At 39.3% G+C, this 16,127-nt stretch overlaps 1 protein-coding gene across 1 annotated transcript in view; it reads right to left on the reverse strand.

Annotated features, from left to right (window-relative positions):
• Positions 1–16,127, reverse strand: part of IFT81 (intraflagellar transport 81) — a 302,650-nt gene that overhangs the window by 102,943 nt on the left and 183,580 nt on the right. Inside the window, exon 9 of the mRNA XM_053701734.1 lies at positions 6,754–6,840. Coding sequence (XP_053557709.1) covers positions 6,754–6,840 — 87 coding nt within the window. The remainder of the gene's footprint in view (positions 1–6,753; positions 6,841–16,127) is intronic.

A 16,127-nucleotide genomic window follows, 5' to 3' on the forward strand; every position in this document is an offset into this window, starting at 1 on the left:
CAGTCTCACAAAATAAAGCTTAACCATTGGTTAGTAGAGACACCCACTCCCCTATTCTCCATCTAATCGCATATCACCTCCATTCAATAAGTGTAGGCTCACTGTAAGCATAGACTCTCCTCTGTAAGACTGTAGATCTGGATAACTCATTTATGTGCACATCAGATAAGAGGCCTCCACTGTCTTCTCAGCCTTCACCCATTTTTGGAGCATCTCATATAAATAGCCCGATCTAGATTTTATGGCCCAATTTGCTTTTTAGACTTTCTATATACAATGTTTTTAAAGACAGTGTTTTTAAACACAGAGATTTTTGTAATATAGAAATTTACGGCTATAGAGATAAAAATTTTAAAGGATTTTAATTGAATCTGGGGTTATTAGTTATTTTAAAGTATTTGTCCACAATCCTATTGGGACTGAAACTGTCTGATCATGATCTAACACCATGTTTCGACATGAGCTATGAGCTACTATTTGCACTAACTGGCACTTTGATTTTAGGAGGCACCCATTACAATTCAGCCAACATTATATATATGGCAAGTTTGGACTTCACTAGTATAACCATCAGTTTGATTTTGATTAGATGCTGTTTTATACACCACATATTGGTTTTTACTTTTAACGGATCGTATTTTTAATAAGTTTTTAATAAGATTGCATTTTTATCAGATTTTTATCAGATTGTATTTTTATCAGATTGTATTTTTTATAGACTGTTTTTAATGGATTATATTTTCGAACTGTTCAACATATCAGTATGTGTCTGTATTAGATTATACGAGATATATCAAGATTTGATATAAGTACATTAATTATTCACTTGTAACACATTAACTACAGTGAGATGTACACACGATCCTGGTAAACTATTGACTTATGTACCCAACATGTTACCCACTATATTCAGATATTATCTAAAGGCAGCTGAGATTGCTAAATCTGGTCCCTATGACTTTATGTCAATAAACACCGGAACCGGAAGTATTAGACAACGATACCGGAAGTGTAAAATTGGTGCAAAGAGCAATAAGAAAGGACGCTATATGCACTATACCCATTAACTAGCCAAAGCAGAGTTAGAGTGGAAACTTGACATTACACAATGTGTCATGGTTTAAGGTTAGAATGATCAACACTCATAAGCAGCGAAAATACAAAACAACACAAACCGGAAGTGCTATAAAACAGCGATACCGGAAGTGAAAGATAAACCGGAAGTGCTATAAAACAGCGATACCGGAAGTGAAAGTTGCACCTATGATACTAACATATAGAGATAACAGAAACATAAATCGGAAGCTTCTAATTTATCTATAAATAAACAAAAGGGGATCATGTTTAATAAACAAATAGAGAGTCATTTCAAGCAAGACACTAAAATTCACTCATAGGACATAAGCCATAATTAGTATACAGAAGGGAAACCGGAAGTCAACACAGTAAACATTAACGAAACCGGAAGTGTAGGTCGATATCAATCTAATCAACCTTAAATATGCTAACCAAGGGCTTATATGTAAAAGCAATAGCCCAGACAGAATTGACCCTGAGAAAACAGTAACAGCAAGTAGTTAAAATAAAAAATTTTCTTAATAGCACGATTTAAATCGAAACATTTTGCCCATACCCATAATGCACTTAACAGGAAGGGGCGTGGCCTATTAGGTTTTGGCGCCCAAACATCAATTACAGCTCTTATAAATTGCCTTAGCTTACTCACAATGTTAGTCTTGATAAAGGCCAGGAGGATATGGCCGAAACGCGTCGACTGATTTGAGTAAGCATAATACTGATATATCCACTGAACAGTTTATATATATTATAGTATTGTTTGTTTTCTTTGCAGGTTTTTGCACAGTTTTATTTTGTTTTATTGTATCCTACTGGGAGACAACTTCACTGCACAGAATCCACTTTATCATTTTGGACACTTATTGATTAACTTTTGAAAGACTAATTTCTTTTTGTTTCACCCATTTGAGGATTTCCACATTTTTTGCAAAGTTACTTATATTTTCTTCACATTTGGGATCACAGGATACACACTATTTTGGAATTTTTCTGAATCGGATATATAATATAGACACTTTTCCTTTTTTTCACACCATTATCTGTTTGGATAAATACAATCATAAGAACACTCATCAATATCCGGATTGTACCATAGAGTACCACCCATACTAAGACACTTGGCCTATCAGGTCATTCATTGTCAGACGTTTTTAGGTGCACCAGGTCATTTTTACTTTTATTTTTATCTTTATTATTTTTTCAGATTTTATGTCATTTTCTACATTTCGTTATTGTAACATGGATCCATGATTATTTATGAATGTGTAATATATCTTTTTGACTGTATGTTTTAGAAGATCACTGATATTTTTAACCGATTGTGTGGAATAAATATTGATATACATTTTTAACTTGTATACCCATTTTAGCATATATCTTTTGTACATTCACTCAATAACTACTAGTAGGAGGACCCACATTGTGGGCTACAGTTGTCCCCCTTTCCCTTCCTCAGCCTACTTTGGCGCTCACCTCCACCCCCTATCGTTTACTGTGCGCCATGAGTCCCGTCAGCAACAGGAAACATCTTTTTAAAAGCAGGTGACGGGAAAAAGGGAATTCCTGCGCTATAATTTTCGACATATGGTACGGAAAAGGAAAAACTTCTACAGAAGAAGGGACATCATATACTCTCTTCCAAAGTTGCAAGGACGTCTTTCAGAAGTAACTGGAGGTGTTATAACTTAAACCCAAAATTAACCTCCGAGTCTTCTCCACTATAAAATCAGAACCACTGAGGTATCCTCATCATCAGATAAATAAGGGAGACTGACCAATGCCGACTTAGCGGAGTCAGTACCCTTACCCAGAGAAATATGTTCTTTTCCCTCTTACCAGAAACTGAAAAAGCTGACAAAGCTGCAGAAACCGCAGAAGTTATCTGTGCAGCAAAATCCCCTGGTAAATACACCCCCCAGCAGGTGGATGAGAGGAACCGCAGGGCACTGCATGCAAAGCTGGTGCATCTTGGGACTTCTGAGGGGAAAGCTGAGGCATTGCTAGGACAATACTGTCCTGAGAGACAGGGGACTCTGAGAGAGTAATCTTATCCTTAAATAATGTTTTATTTAAACAAGTGGAGCAAAACTGCACCGGATTTTAGCCTCCAAGCAAAGAAAGCAACAATGACACAGAGTATTCATTAGTGTCCATCACTAAAAGTAATTAGACTCCACTAGCAATAAATTATTTTAATATTGTGCACCAGTTTTAACAAAAGTAACAAATTAATTTTCCTCACCGGATCTGCAAACTATCACACAAGCCACAGCAAAACTCTGTTCTGAGCAGAGAAGCCGAAACCGGAAGTGTGGATGAGTGGTCATGTGACCAGAAACAAAATAAACTGCGCCACTTACTGTGTAAACGGCGCAAAAACTAACAGCAGATTTGTTGCTCCGGATATTCACTAAACTGTCACATAAACTGTCCCTATATAGGAAAGCATTATATGTCTCAACTCAAAGCCCATATATTGTCAGCCTCTAAAACACTCTCCATAGCATTATGCAGTGCCCAAATAAAGTCTTAGCCGTAATAAAACATCTCTAATAAGAGATACTGAGTCCCAAATCTTGAGTCCACAAAGGGATTACCCCTTAGAGTGCTGGTACCACATAACTCTAATAAGAGTCCCTATTCTTGAAAGCTGTTCCACAAAGGGATTAACCCTTAGAATGCTGTTACCTTCTAACCTAGAAGGGATAGCACTTACCTGTGGATCCTGCTCTGTCAGGCAGGGAAAAGGCTTCCAATGTATGGCAGATTCCTCCACTTCTACCAGGGACCTGTAGAAAACCAAAGAACAGAGTAACCAACCCTGGCTTTCTGTAATAGGGGTAGCAATAATGTTAGAAGTTAAGCAAAAAACACCTTGCCGTCTTCTAACTGCTTAAAGCCACCATTAATCTTACTAAAGAGATTGAGATGGACACAGCTTGACCCCAATCCTTGCTTGCAGGGAAAGTACCCATGAAAAGATTAAAAATCTTCAGACACCATCTTCACACATCCTCCCGTGACAGAGGCAAAGAGAATGACTGGGGATTATGAGTAAGGGAAATCACACTTAACAGCTCTGCTGGGGTGCTCTTTGCCTCCTCCTGTTGGCCAGGAGTTGAATATCCCACTAGTAATTTGAATTTTTTGACTCTCCATGCATTAGGAAAGAAAGAAATATTCAAGAGTCTAGATTTAAACACTGCGTCAGCAGACCATGACCTTAACCGTAAGGCTTGTGTAGAAAGAAGAGACAAAGACATGCTCATAGCATTAGCATATTTTAGCAAACCTATAAGGATAAGAAAATCTTCACTGTCAGAATCCTCAGAAATCTGATCAAAAAGACTATCCACTCAAATGGAAGCAGCAGAAATAGCAATAGCTGGTCTGAAAAGATAACCTAACTGCAAATAGACCCTTCTATGAATGGAATCAAGTTTCCTATCCAAAGGGTCTTTAAAAGAAGTGCTATCCTCCAGAGGGATAGTAGTAAGTTTAGCCAAAGTAGAAATGGCACCATCTACCTTAGGGACAGATTCTTAAAGCTCAATTTAAGAAGTTGCAAGAGAATACATTTATTAAAACCTTGTAGAAGGATCAAATCTTTATAAATAATATCCCCTGAATAACAAATGAGCTCTTTGGGAATGCATTTTCGCATGCACCCACGAGGACACATAAATCCAGGAAAAAAAAAGGAACTTTAAATCTTTAAAATTTTATAATATTCCCAGGAGGTTTACAAAATATCCCAAAAGAGAGCCCCTATATCCGGGGTGCAACGAATATGATCCCAGGATATACAGTATACATCCAGTATATATAAGAATGCCAGTTATAGCTTTAAACAAGCAATACAATTTTCCATTATTATCACAAGATGTATCTCTGAATTTCTCTATTTCAATAAGAACAGTGTCCATTGAACCAATATAGAAATTATTATTTTGCAACCTTGTATTGTGCCTTCTTGGTCTCATAAATAACACATTTGGGCTGTGGACGTTCTTATTGTTATATGTTTGAGAAAGCAGAGACCCAGTCTAACATGCATTCCTTTATGGAAAGGCTGCTGCTGTACCATACGTTTCTGGACATTTGCCAGAAACAAAGAAATCAAAAATACACCTATAAAAGGTATCCAACTTCTTAGGTGAATCTTTTGGAGGCTTTCAAAAACTATTTCCATATTCTGAAAAGCTGGAATGTCAAGTAAATGTATTTCTCTCAATATAAATTTGCTGTGCATTCCTTCTTGGTGTATATTGTGGGCCACTACAACCAAGCTGACAGGTCTTCAGGCCAAAAACACAGTTCTAAATTACAAGTCATTTGTAGGAAGGGAGGACTTCTGAACTATTCCCCTTGAACTCTATGAGCCCTTGATTACAGCCCCCAAACCTGGAAACTGTTATCTGTCAAAATGGAAGCTCAGATTAGGAGCATGTAATTCCTTACCAGACAATTTTCTCAAGTGTTTGCTTGTTAGGACTACCATTTATAGGTAAGTCTCCTGAAAGAGGTTGTTGGGTGGCTGGACCCTTGCAATAATAGGATTCTGCGCCTATTGTGTCGTAGCCTTCTTTTATCACCTGTGCAAAAAAAACTTCTGCTGGAGCAATGACATAGCTTGGTGAATTGAACTCAAAACAAGTGGAATTTGAACCAGTTTAGTAAAAGGAATAAGGCTAAAAGGAGGCTCTACCCCTTAGACTTCAGGGAAGTGCTTTTAATTACTTCAGATATCAGAGACCATATACCAAGACTTGAGACATCTAGGAAGCCTATATGCCAATGCTCCTAAAAGTTTACTGTTGGCTCATTTTTTGCATATTATTTTATAGAACTTATACCTCTTTGCAAAATCCTACTAGAAATAAGTAACTTTCTCCTTATTTTTCTGGATGACTCAAGAAATTTATAAAGCATACATTTCGAATAGTTAGAAGTTTGTTTGAGAAATTAAGCATTTGGTGATCTTACAAACATTTTAAATGTAGCTGAGCAGTGGATTACTTTGGTTGGAAGAGGCTGAAGACAGTGTTGGCCTCCAGAGTGTGTGTGGGGGGATGCAACCCCAGAATTTTGCTCCATATAATTATAAATAAACAGTCACTTGAGTTGTTCTCTTGATGTCAATGAGCCACCATTTATAAAATGGTGTGTAGCTGATGGGTAAAACAAGCAACTCTCTTGCTGCACATTAATTTTATTGTGTTCAGGGCATTTTATATTTTGCTCCCCAGGAAGAAAAAATTTCTGTGGACACCTACGTATGTCACAACATGCCTTTAATTCAGACTGAGAGTTTAGGGGGATATGTATTTTTAAACCTTTTGACGTACTTGCATTACATTGCAATCACTTTATTAACTATTAATGTAAAGGTTTATTAATTAGTGACAAACTCCCAGTCTATGCAAGAAAACAGACTAATAAAAGAAAGGCAAATGCAAATGCCCCACATAAGAAAGAGACAACGTGCACATCAAAATTGCCTTTTAGACAGGAGAACTTAAATTATGAATCATACATTCATATTTTTGTGAAATAATAAACTATATTAATCCCACCCAGTAAACTTGAGAGATGACTTCTTTCCATAGATACCTACAGTATATATGTATTAACACTCAATACACTGATACTGCTGTATAGAAAATAATCTTATACCTGCTGTAGTTGAGCTCGGTTGCTCTCTAGGCCAGCAGCACAACTGTCATACTGGGTTTTCTTATCTTCATGTTCCTGGGTCATTTCCTAGGGTAAAAAGAGTAGTTTAATTTCAAAACGCAATCTTAGCGCCTAAGAGAGTGGAAATGTCATGGTCGGACACTGACTTTTCATTCTGGCATTAATTAAATAACGTAATAGCATATCATTTACTTCCGACACATCATTAGAAGCATATTACAAGATAACGGTTTTAAGGTAATATAAAACCGTCTGTTTCATTGTTACAATAAAAAAAAACACTAAGCAGTGGGTTATACTTAATAGACATCATTGCAATGTGTATCATTCATCATTTTAAAAGGATTTTACCTCTTATTTTTTTTTTTTTGTTTAAATACTTTATTGGGTTTTTAAATATAATAAACAAGAATAACAGTAGTGCGACCAAAGCGCACAATTTCAATGGCATAACATAAATATCGGACAATTGGAAAAGCACAAAAACATAATTTATGTAAGAACTTACCTGATAAATTCATTTCTTTCATATTAGCAAGAGTCCATGAGCTAGTATGGGATATACATTCCTACCAGGAGGGGCAAAGTTTCCCAAACCTTAAAATGCCTATAAATACACCCCTCACCATACCCACAAATCAGTTTAACGAATAGCCAAGAAGTGGGGTGATAAGAAAAAAGTGCGAAAGCATATAAAATAAGGAATTGGAATAATTGTGCTTTATACAAAAAAATCATAACCACCACAAAAAAGGGCGGGCCTCATGGACTCTTGCTAATATGAAAGAAATTAATTTATCAGGTAAGTTCTTACATAAATTATGTTTTCTTTCATGTAATTAGCAAGAGTCCATGAGCTAGTGACGTATGGGATAATGACTACCCAAGATGTGGATCTTTCCACGCAAGAGTCACTAGAGAGGGAGGGATAAAATAAAGACAGCCAATTCCTGCTGAAAATAATCCACACCCAAAATAAAGTTTAATGAAAAACAAACAGAAGATTCAAACTGAAACAGCTGCCTGAAGTACTTTTCTACCAAAAACTGCTTCAGAAGAAGAAAATACATCAAAATGGTAGAATTTAGTAAAAGTATGCAAAGAGGACCAAGTTGCTGCTTTGCAAATCTGATCAACCGAAGCTTCATTCCTAAACGCCCAGGAAGTAGAAACTGACCTAGTAGAATGAGCTGTAATCCTTTGAGGCGGAGTTTTACCCGACTCGACATAGGCATGATGAATTAAAGATTTCAACCAAGATGCCAAAGAAATGGCAGAAGCTTTCTGGCCTTTTCTAGAACCGGAAAAGATAACAAATAGACTAGAAGTCTTTCGGAAAGACTTAGTAGCTTCAACATAATATTTCAAAGCTCTAACAACATCCAAAGAATGCAACGATTTCTCCTTAGAATTCTTAGGATTAGGACATAATGAGGGAACCACAATTTCTCTACTAATGTTGTTGGAATTCACAACCTTAGGTAAAAATTGAAAAGAAGTTCGCAACACCGCCTTATCCTGATGAAAAATCAGAAAAGGAGACTCACAAGAAAGAGCAGATAATTCAGAGACTCTTCTGGCAGAAGAGATCGCCAAAAGGAACAAAACTTTCCAAGAAAGTAATTTAATGTCCAATGAATGCATGGGTTCAAAAGGAGGAGCTTGAAGAGCCCCCAGAACCAAATTCAAACTCCAAGGAGGAGAAATTGACTTGAAGCTGGCTTTGCTTTTCTAGAAGGCTTGGATTTATTCCAGACTGGAGATGGTTTCCAAACTGAAACTGCTCCTGAGGATGAAGGATCAGGTTTTTGTTCTTTGTTGAAACGAAAGGAACGAAAACGATTGTTAGCCCTGTTTTTACCCCTAGATTTTTTATCCTGTGGTAAAGAAGTTCCTTTCCCACCAGTAACAGTTGAGATAATAGAATCCAACTGAGAACCAAATAATTTGTTACCCTGGAAAGAAATGGAAAGTAGAGTCGATTTAGAAGACATATCAGCATTCCAAGTTTTAAGCCATAAAGCTCTTCTAGCTAAAATAGCTAGAGACATAAACCTGACATCAACTCTGATAATATCAAAAATGGCATCACAGATAAAATTATTAGCATGTTGAAGAAGAATAATAATATTATGAGAATCATGATCTGTTACTTGTTGCGCTAAAGTTTCCAACCAAAAAGTTGAAGCTGCAGCAACATCAGCCAATGATATAGCAGGTCTAAGAAGATTACCTGAACACAGATAAGCTTTTCTTAGAAAGGATTCAATTTTCCTATCTAAAGGATCCTTAAAGGAAGTACCATCTGACGTAGGGATAGTAGTACGTTTAGCAAGGGTAGAAATAGCCCCATCAACTTTAGGGATTTTGTCCCAAAATTCTAATCTGTCAGACGGCACAGGATATAATTGCTTAAAACGTTTAGAAGGAGTAAATGAATTACCCAAATTATTCCATTCTCTGGAAATTACTTCAGAAATAGTACCAGGAACAGGAAAAACTTCTGGAATAACCACAGGAGATTTAAAGACCTTATCTAAACGTTTAGATTTAGTATCAAGAGGACCAGAATCCTCAATTTCTAAAGCAATTAGTACTTCTTTAATTAAAGAACGAATAAATTTCATTTTAAATAAATATGAAGATTTATCAGCATCAACCTCTGAGACAGAATCCTCTGAACCAGAAGAGTCATTAGAATCAGAATGATGATGTTCATTTAAAAATTCATCTGTATAAAGAGAAGTTTTAAAAGATTTTTTATGTTTACTAGAAGGAGGAATAACAGACATAGCCTTCTTGATGGATTCAGAAACAAAATCTCTTATGTTATCAGGAACACTCTGAACATTAGATGTTGATGGAACTGCAACAGGTAATGGTACATTACTAAAGGAAATATTATCTGCATTAACAAGTTTGTCATGACAATTAATACAAACAACAGCTGGAGGAACAGCTACCAAAAGTTTACAGCAGATACACTTAGCTTTGGTAGTTCCAGCACCAGACAGCGATTTTCCTGAAGTATCTTCTGACTCAGATGCAACGTGAGACATCTTGCAATATGTAAGAGAAAAAAACATAATTTATGCTTACCTGATAAATTCCTTTCTTCTGTAGTGTGATCAGTCCACGGGTCATCATTACTTCTGGGATATTACTCCTCCCCAACAGGAAGTGCAAGAGGATTCACCCAGCAGAGCTGCATATAGCTCCTCCCCTCTACGTCACTCCCAGTCATTCGACCAAGGACCAACGAGAAAGGAAAAGCCAAGGGTGAAGTGGTGACTGGAGTATAAATTAAAAAATATTTACCTGCCTTAAAAACAGGGCGGGCCGTGGACTGATCACACTACAGAAGAAAGGAATTTATCAGGTAAGCATAAATTATGTTTTCTTCTGTTAAGTGTGATCAGTCCACGGGTCATCATTACTTCTGGGATACCAATACCAAAGCAAAAGTACACGGATGACGGGAGGGATAGGCAGGCTCTTTATACAGAAGGAACCACTGCCTGAAGAACCTTTCTCCCAAAAATAGCCTCCGATGAAGCAAAAGTGTCAAATTTGTAAAATTTGGAAAAAGTATGAAGCGAAGACCAAGTTGCAGCCTTGCAAATCTGCTCAACAGAGGCCTCATTCTTGAAGGCCCAAGTGGAAGCCACAGCTCTAGTAGAATGAGCTGTAATTCTTTCAGGAGGCTGCTGTCCAGCAGTCTCATAAGCTAAACGAATTATGCTACGAAGCCAAAAAGAAAGAGAGGTAGCAGAAGCTTTTTGACCTCTCCTCTGCCCAGAGTAAACGACAAACAGAGAAGACGTTTGTCGAAATTCCTTAGTTGCCTGTAAGTAAAATTTTAGAGCACGGACTACATCCAGATTGTGCAGTAGACGTTCCTTCTTCGAAGAAGGATTTGGGCACAAAGAAGGAACAACAATCTCTTGATTGATATTCCTGTTAGTAACTACCTTAGGTAAGAACCCAGGTTTAGTACGCAGAACTACCTTATCCGAATGAAAAATCAAATAAGGAGAATCACAATGTAAGGCTGATAATTCAGAGACTCTTCGAGCCGAGGAAATAGCCATTAAAAATAGAACTTTCCAAGATAACAACTTTATATCAATGGAATGAAGGGGTTCAAACGGAACGCCCTGTAAAACATTAAGAACAAGGTTTAAACTCCATGGTGGAGCAACAGTTTTAAACACAGGCTTAATCCTGGCCAAAGCCTGACAAAAAGCCTGGACGTCAGGAACTTCTGACAGACGTTTGTGTAACAGAATGGACAGAGCTGAGATCTGTCCCTTTAATGAACTAGCAGATAAACCCTTTTCTAAACCTTCTTGTAGAAAAGACAATATCCTAGGAATCCTAACCTTACTCCAAGAGTAACCTTTGGATTCACACCAATATAGGTATTTACGCCATATCTTATGGTAAATCTTTCTGGTAACAGGCTTCCTAGCCTGTATTAAGGTATCAATAACTGACTCAGAAAACCCACGTCTTGATAAAATCAAGCGTTCAATTTCCAAGCAGTCAGCTTCAGAGAAGTTAGATTTTGATGTTTGAAGGGACCCTGTATCAGAAGGTCCTGTTTCAGAGGTAGAGACCAAGGTGGACAGGATGACATGTCCACCAGGTCTGCATACCAAGTCCTGCGTGGCCACGCAGGTGCTATTAGAATCACTGATGCTCTCTCTTGTTTGATTCTGGCAATCAATCGAGGAAGCATCTGGAAGGGTGGAAACACGTAAGCCATCCTGAAGTCCCAAGGTGCTGTCAGGGCATCTATCAGGACTGCTCCTGGATCCCTGGATCTGGACCCGTAACGAGGAAGCTTGGCGTTCTGTCGAGACGCCATGAGATCTATCTCTGGTTTGCCCCAACGTCGAAGTATTTGGGCAAAGACCTCCGGATGGAGTTCCCACTCCTCCGGATGAAAAGTCTGACGACTTAAGAAATCCGCCTCCCAGTTCTCCACTCCCGGGATGTGGATTGCTGACAGGTGGCAAGAGTGAGACTCTGCCCAGCGAATTATCTTTGATACTTCCATCATAGCTAGGGAGCTTCTTGTCCCTCCCTGATGGTTGATGTAAGCTACAGTCGTGATGTTGTCCGACTGAAATCTGATGAACCCCCGAGTTGTCAACTGGGGCCAAGCCAGGAGGGCATTGAGAACTGCTCTCAATTCCAGAATGTTTATTGGCAGGAGACTCTCCTCCTGACTCCATTGTCCCTGAGCCTTCAGAGAATTCCAGACGGCACCCCAACCTAGAAGGCTGGCGTCTGTTGTTACAATTGTCCAGTCTGGTCTGCTGAATGGCATCCCCCTGGACAGATGTGGCCGAGAAAGCCACCATAGAAGAGAATTTCTGGTCTCTTGATCCAGATTCAGAGAAGGGGATAAGTCTGAGTAATCCCCATTCCACTGACTTAGCATGCACAGTTGCAGTGGTCTGAGGTGTAAGCGTGCAAAGGGTACTATGTCCATTGCCGCTACCATTAAGCCGATTACCTCCATGCATTGAGCCACTGACGGGTGTTGAATGGAATGAAGGGTGCGGCAAGCACTTTGAAGTCTTGTTAGCCTGTCCTCCGTCAGGTAAATCTTCATTTCTACAGAATCTATAAGAGTCCCCAGGAAGGGAACTCTTGTGAGTGGAACGAGTGAACTTTTCTTTTCGTTCACCTTCCATCCATGTGACCTTAGAAATGCCAGTACTAACTCTGTATGAGACTTGGCAGTTTGAAAGCTTGAAGCTTGTATCAGAATGTCGTCTAGGTATGGAGCTACCGAGATTCCCCGCGGTCTTAGTACCGCCAGAAGAGCACCCAGAACCTTTGTGAAGATTCTTGGAGCTGTAGCCAATCCGAATGGAAGAGCCACAAACTGGTAATGCCTGTCTAGGAAGGCAAACCTTAGGTACCGGTAATGATCTTTGTGAATCGGTATGTGCAGGTAAGCATCTTTTAAATCTACAGTGGTCATGTACTGACCCTCTTGGATCATAGGTAAAATTGTCCGAATAGTCTCCATCTTGAACGATGGAACTCTTAAGAATTTGTTTAGGATCTTTAAGTCCAGGATTGGTCTGAAAGTTCCCTCTTTTTTGGGAACCACAAACAGATTTGAGTAAAACCCCTGTCCCTGTTCCGATCGCCTCTTTCTTTGTCTGGATTGTTGACAACCTTGACAGATGAAATCTCTCTCTTGGAGGAGAGTATTTGAAGTCCAGAAGGTATCCCTGAGATATTATCTCTAGCGCCCAGGGATCCTGGACATCTCTTGCCCAAGCCTGGGCGAAGAGAGAAAGTCTGCCCCCCACTAGATCCGATCCCGGATCGGGGGCCCTCAATTCATGCTGTTTTAGGGGCAGCAGCAGGTTTCCTGGTCTGCTTGCCCTTGTTCCAGGACTGGTTAGGTTTCCAGCCTTGTCTGTAGCGAGCAACAGCTCCTTCCTGTTTTGGTGCAGAGGAAGTTGATGCTGCTCCTGCTTTGAAATTACGAAAGGAACGAAAATTAGACTGTCTAGCCTTAGCTTTGGCTTTGTCCTGAGGCAGGGCATGGCCTTTACCTCCTGTAATGTCAGCGATAATCTCTTTCAACCCGGGCCCGAATAAGGTCTGCCCTTTGAAAGGTATATTAAGCAATTTAGACTTAGAAGTAACATCAGCTGACCAGGATTTTAGCCACAGCGCCCTGCGTGCCTGAATGGCGAATCCTGAATTCTTCGCCGTAAGTTTAGTAAGATGTACTACGGCCTCCGAAATGAATGAATTAGCTAGTTTAAGGACTCTAAGCCTGTCCGTAATGTCGTCCAGAGTAGCTGAACTAATGTTCTCTTCCAGAGACTCAATCCAGAATGCCGCTGCAGCCGTGATCGGCGCAATGCATGCAAGGGGTTGCAATATAAAACCTTGTTGAACAAACATTTTCTTAAGGTAACCCTCCAATTTTTTATCCATTGGATCTGAAAAAGCACAGCTATCCTCCACCGGGATAGTGGTACGCTTAGCTAAAGTAGAAACTGCTCCCTCCACCTTAGGGACCGTTTGCCATAAGTCCCGTGTGGTGGCGTCTATTGGAAACATTTTTCTAAATATCGGAGGGGGTGAGAACGGCACACCGGGTCTATCCCACTCCTTAGTAACAATTTCAGTAAGTCTCTTAGGTATAGGAAAAACCTCAGTACTCGCCGGTACCGCAAAATATTTATCCAACCTACACATTTTCTCTGGTATTGCAACTGTGTTACAATCATTCAGAGCCGCTAACACCTCCCCTAGTAATACACGGAGGTTTTCCAGTTTAAATTTAAAATTTGAAATATCTGAATCCAGTCTGTTTGGATCAGAACCGTCACCCACAGAATGAAGTTCTTCGTCCTCATGTTCTGCCACCTGTGACGCAGTGTCTGACATGGCCCTAATATTATCAGCGCACTCTGTTCTCACCCCAGAGTGATCACGCTTACCTCTTAGTTCTGGTAATTTAGCCAAAACCTCAGTCATAACAGTATCCATATCCTGTAATGTGATTTGTAATGGCCGCCCAGATGTACTCGGCGCTACAATATCACGCACCTCCCGAGCGGGAGATGCAGGTACTGACACGTGAGGCGAGTTAGTCGGCATAACTCTCCCCTCGTTGTTTGGTGAAATTTGTTCAATTTGTACAGATTGACTTTTATTTAAAGTAGCATCAATACAGTTAGTACATAAATTTCTATTGGGCTCCACTTTGGCATTGCAACAAATGACACAGGTATCATCCTCTGAATCAGACATGTTTAGCACACTAGCAAATAAACTTGCAACTTGGAATACAATTCAATTAGAATAATATTAAAACGTACTGTGCCTTTAAGAAGCACAGAAGATCTATGACAGTTGAAAATTAATAAATTGAAACAGTTATAGCCTCAATCCTTGTAAACAGCACAACTTTAGCAAAGGTTTAATCCCATTAGCAAAGATAACAAATTCTGAAAGCAGGAAACAAATTACAGAATAAACGTTTTTTATCTCAGTCAACTATAATTCTCACAGCTCTGCTGAGAGAAATTACCTCCCTCAAAATGAGTTTTGAAGACCCCTGAGCTCTGTAGAGATGAACCGGATCATGCAGGAAATACAATGAGCTGCTGACTGAAATATCTGATGCGTAGCAAAAGCGCCAAAAAAACGGCCCCTCCCCCTCACACACAGCAGTGAGAGAGAACAGAAACTGTCAGGAAAAAGATTAAGCAACTGCCAAGTGGAAAAATAGTGCCCAAACATTTATTCACTCAGTACCTCAGCAAATGAAAACGATTTTACATTCCAGCAAAAACGTTAAACATAATTTCTAGTTATTAAACAGCTTTATGTACTTCTTACAGTGTAATTCTAGTGAAGTACCATTCCCCAGAATACTGAAGTATAAAGTATACATACATGACATTATATCGGTATGGCAGGATTTTCTCATCAATTCCATTGTCAGAAAATAAAAGCTGCTACATACCTCTATGCAGATTCATCTGCCCGCTGTCCCCTGATCTGAAGTTTACCTCTCCTCAGATGGCCGAGAAACAGCAATATGATCTTAACTACTCCGGCTAAAATCATAGCAAAAACTCTGGTAGATTCTTCTTCAAACTCTGCCAGAGAGGTAATAACACACTCCGGTGCTATTTTAAAATAACAAACTTTTGATTGAAGATATAAAAACATAATTTATGCTTACCTGATAAATTCCTTTCTTCTGTTGTGTGATCAGTCCACGGGTCATCATTACTTCTGGGATATAACTCCTCCCCAACAGGAAATGCAAGAGGATTCACCCAGCAGAGCTGCATATAGCTCCTCCCCTCTACGTCAGTCCCAGTCATTCGACCAAGAATCAACGAGAAAGGAGTAACCAAGGGTGAAGTGGTGACTGGAGTATAATTTAAAAGATATTTACCTGCCTTAAAACAGGGCGGGCCGTGGACTGATCACACAACAGAAGAAAGGAATTTATCAGGTAAGCATAAATTATGTTTTCTTCTGTTATGTGTGATCAGTCCACGGGTCATCATTACTTCTGGGATACCAATACCAAAGCAAAAGTACACGGATGACGGGAGGGATAGGCAGGCTCATTATACAGAAGGAACCACTGCCTGAAGAACCTTTCTCCCAAAAATAGCCTCCGAAGAAGCAAAAGTGTCAAATTTGTAAAATTTGGAAAAAGTATGAAGCGAAGACCAAGTTGCAGCCTTGCAAATCTGTTCAACAGAGGCCTCATTCTTAAAGGCCCAAGTGGAAGCCACAGCTCTAGTGGAGTGAGCTGTAATTCTTTCAGGAGGCTGCTGTCCAGC

The sequence above is a fragment of the Bombina bombina genome, chromosome 2, assembly GCF_027579735.1.
Source record: "Bombina bombina isolate aBomBom1 chromosome 2, aBomBom1.pri, whole genome shotgun sequence".
In the NCBI taxonomy this organism is placed as follows: domain Eukaryota; kingdom Metazoa; phylum Chordata; class Amphibia; order Anura; family Bombinatoridae; genus Bombina; species Bombina bombina.